Genomic DNA, 1,962 nt, shown 5'->3' with positions numbered 1-1,962 from the left:
TATCCTCATCACAGATGCTTCATGAACTCTCAAGAGAAAGTGACCTTCAACAATAAAGTCCTTTAAAAGTACAAAGAGCTCGTCTAGCTATTTTTTTCTCATATTGGCATCATTTCTGGCACATAATCCCCTACAGAAAAGAGGAGATCATAACACAAAGAGTGGACAGAGACATAGCAGCCATTCCATGAAGGAAAGATATCTGACCAATAGTTTACACACAAAGATGGAAAAAAACACTGGTCAACGAGAGTAAGGTCTCCTATTTTAGGCCTCCACAGTTAGTCCTGCCCCACATAAAACTCTTTTCAAGGCTCTTTTTACTTCCTTGTTCCTCAGGGAATAGATTAAGGAGTTCAGCATAGGTGAGACAATGTTATTCAAAATTTGAACCACAGCACCAAGCAAAGGGTTGGGTGTGGACTGAAAATAAATGATCATAACCGGTCCATAAGCACACATGATTGCAGCAAGGTGGGCACTGCAGGTAGAAAAAGCTTTGCTCCTGCCTTCAGCTGAACGGATTCTCAAAATGGCTATCCCAATGCGGGTATAGGAGACAAGAATAGTGAAAAGTAATGTTAAAGCCAAAAGGCCAACATTAGTGAAACCCACCCTCTGGGCCAGTGAGCTGTCAGCACAGGCCAAAGGGAGGACAACAGGAATGTCACATAAATAATAATGTACCTCATTGGGGCCACAGTAAGGCAATTGGAAGGTGAGTGATGTCAGTATAGTGGCATGAATACAGCCTATCAAAGTGGTGCATGTGGCAAGGATCACACAAAGTCTAGGGTTCATGATGACTGAGTAGCGCAGTGGGTGACAGATGGCAACAAAACGGTCATAGGACATCACAGAATATAAAATTCCCTCAGTGCACCCCAAAAAATGATAGAAGAAAAGCTGGGAGGCACATCCTCTATAAGAGATGGCTCGGCTATTACCTGAGAGAAAGACCAGCAATTTAGGAGCACTAACTGAAGGAAAAAATATGTCAAAAGTAGATAAGAATCCCAAGAAGAAATACATGGGTGTATGAAGGCGAGAGGAAGAGATGATTGCCACAAGGATGAGGAAGTTCCCCACTAGGGTGAAGATGTAGATTAATAAGAAGATGACAAAAAGCACTGTCTCCATTCCCTCAGTATGAGGGATTCCCAAGAGGATAAATTCAGTCAGCTCTGAGTAATTCTCTATCTTCATAAGAGAATCAGCCCTGGAGGAAAAAGGAAAAAACAAAGGGTGAATACAGGTATGAGACACAAAGGATGATTTGGTTTTACAAAGTATAAATTCATCTTTGGTCACCAATTAATGTTTTTTATTTGAAAACTTCTCTATACAAAAATTGAGAGGACAGCTGCACAATCAGAAGAGGTCTGTCCTTTATCTGCAGATAGCTACTTTGATTCATCAAGATTGCAAAAAAAAAATTTTTTTTAATGAAGCTCTTAGGTATATGAAATTGATGCAGCTCAAAGAAAAAAATGGAATGGAATGGAATTACTACTATTACATATAGGAAGACTATTCAATAACCCCCTTATAATGGAGAAAAATGCCCATCTTAAAAAATGAAAAAGCCAAAAAAGAAATGTCAAAATGAACCCAGCAGCCTTGGGTCTTTGCTCCTATTATATTGATTTCTTTCACTATTCCTATAAATGAGAAGGTCATCAATCTTGACTACCTATTTATAAATTAAAAGGTCATATGTGTTAGAGCTATGAAAAGCACAGCCAAGGCATAGCACAGATGAGGGATCTCAGCTGTGGAGAATATATTTTCACTAAGTCGATATTCATTTCCAAATCTTCAGAAAGAAGAAATCCTCACAGGGGTACAAAGATGTATTCATTTTTAATACTTTATTATAATATTTTAATACTTTATTAATACTGTAAATTAAAGTTCACAATGGGAAGTTGGAGAATAGACCTTGGAATTCAACCTTTCAAA

General features: G+C 38.3%; 1 protein-coding gene across 1 annotated transcript; it reads right to left on the bottom strand.

Annotated features, from left to right (window-relative positions):
* Window positions 1-267: 267 nt before the first annotated feature.
* LOC130458969 (olfactory receptor 148-like) lies at window positions 268-1,206 on the bottom strand. Its single transcript, XM_056826112.1, has one exon. It carries the CDS (start codon window positions 1,204-1,206, stop codon window positions 268-270), a length of 939 nt encoding a protein of 312 aa, XP_056682090.1.
* Window positions 1,207-1,962: the final 756 nt, after the last annotated feature.

This window comes from Monodelphis domestica, chromosome 4 (assembly GCF_027887165.1).
Source record: "Monodelphis domestica isolate mMonDom1 chromosome 4, mMonDom1.pri, whole genome shotgun sequence".
Classification (NCBI taxonomy): domain Eukaryota; kingdom Metazoa; phylum Chordata; class Mammalia; order Didelphimorphia; family Didelphidae; genus Monodelphis; species Monodelphis domestica.
This window is presented reverse-complemented; position numbering and strand designations above follow the sequence as displayed.

Coding starts and splice junctions, on each gene's coding strand:
- LOC130458969 (XM_056826112.1), bottom strand. CDS start 1,206: ATGAAGATAGAGAATTACTCAGAGCTGACTGAATTTATCCTCTTGGGA.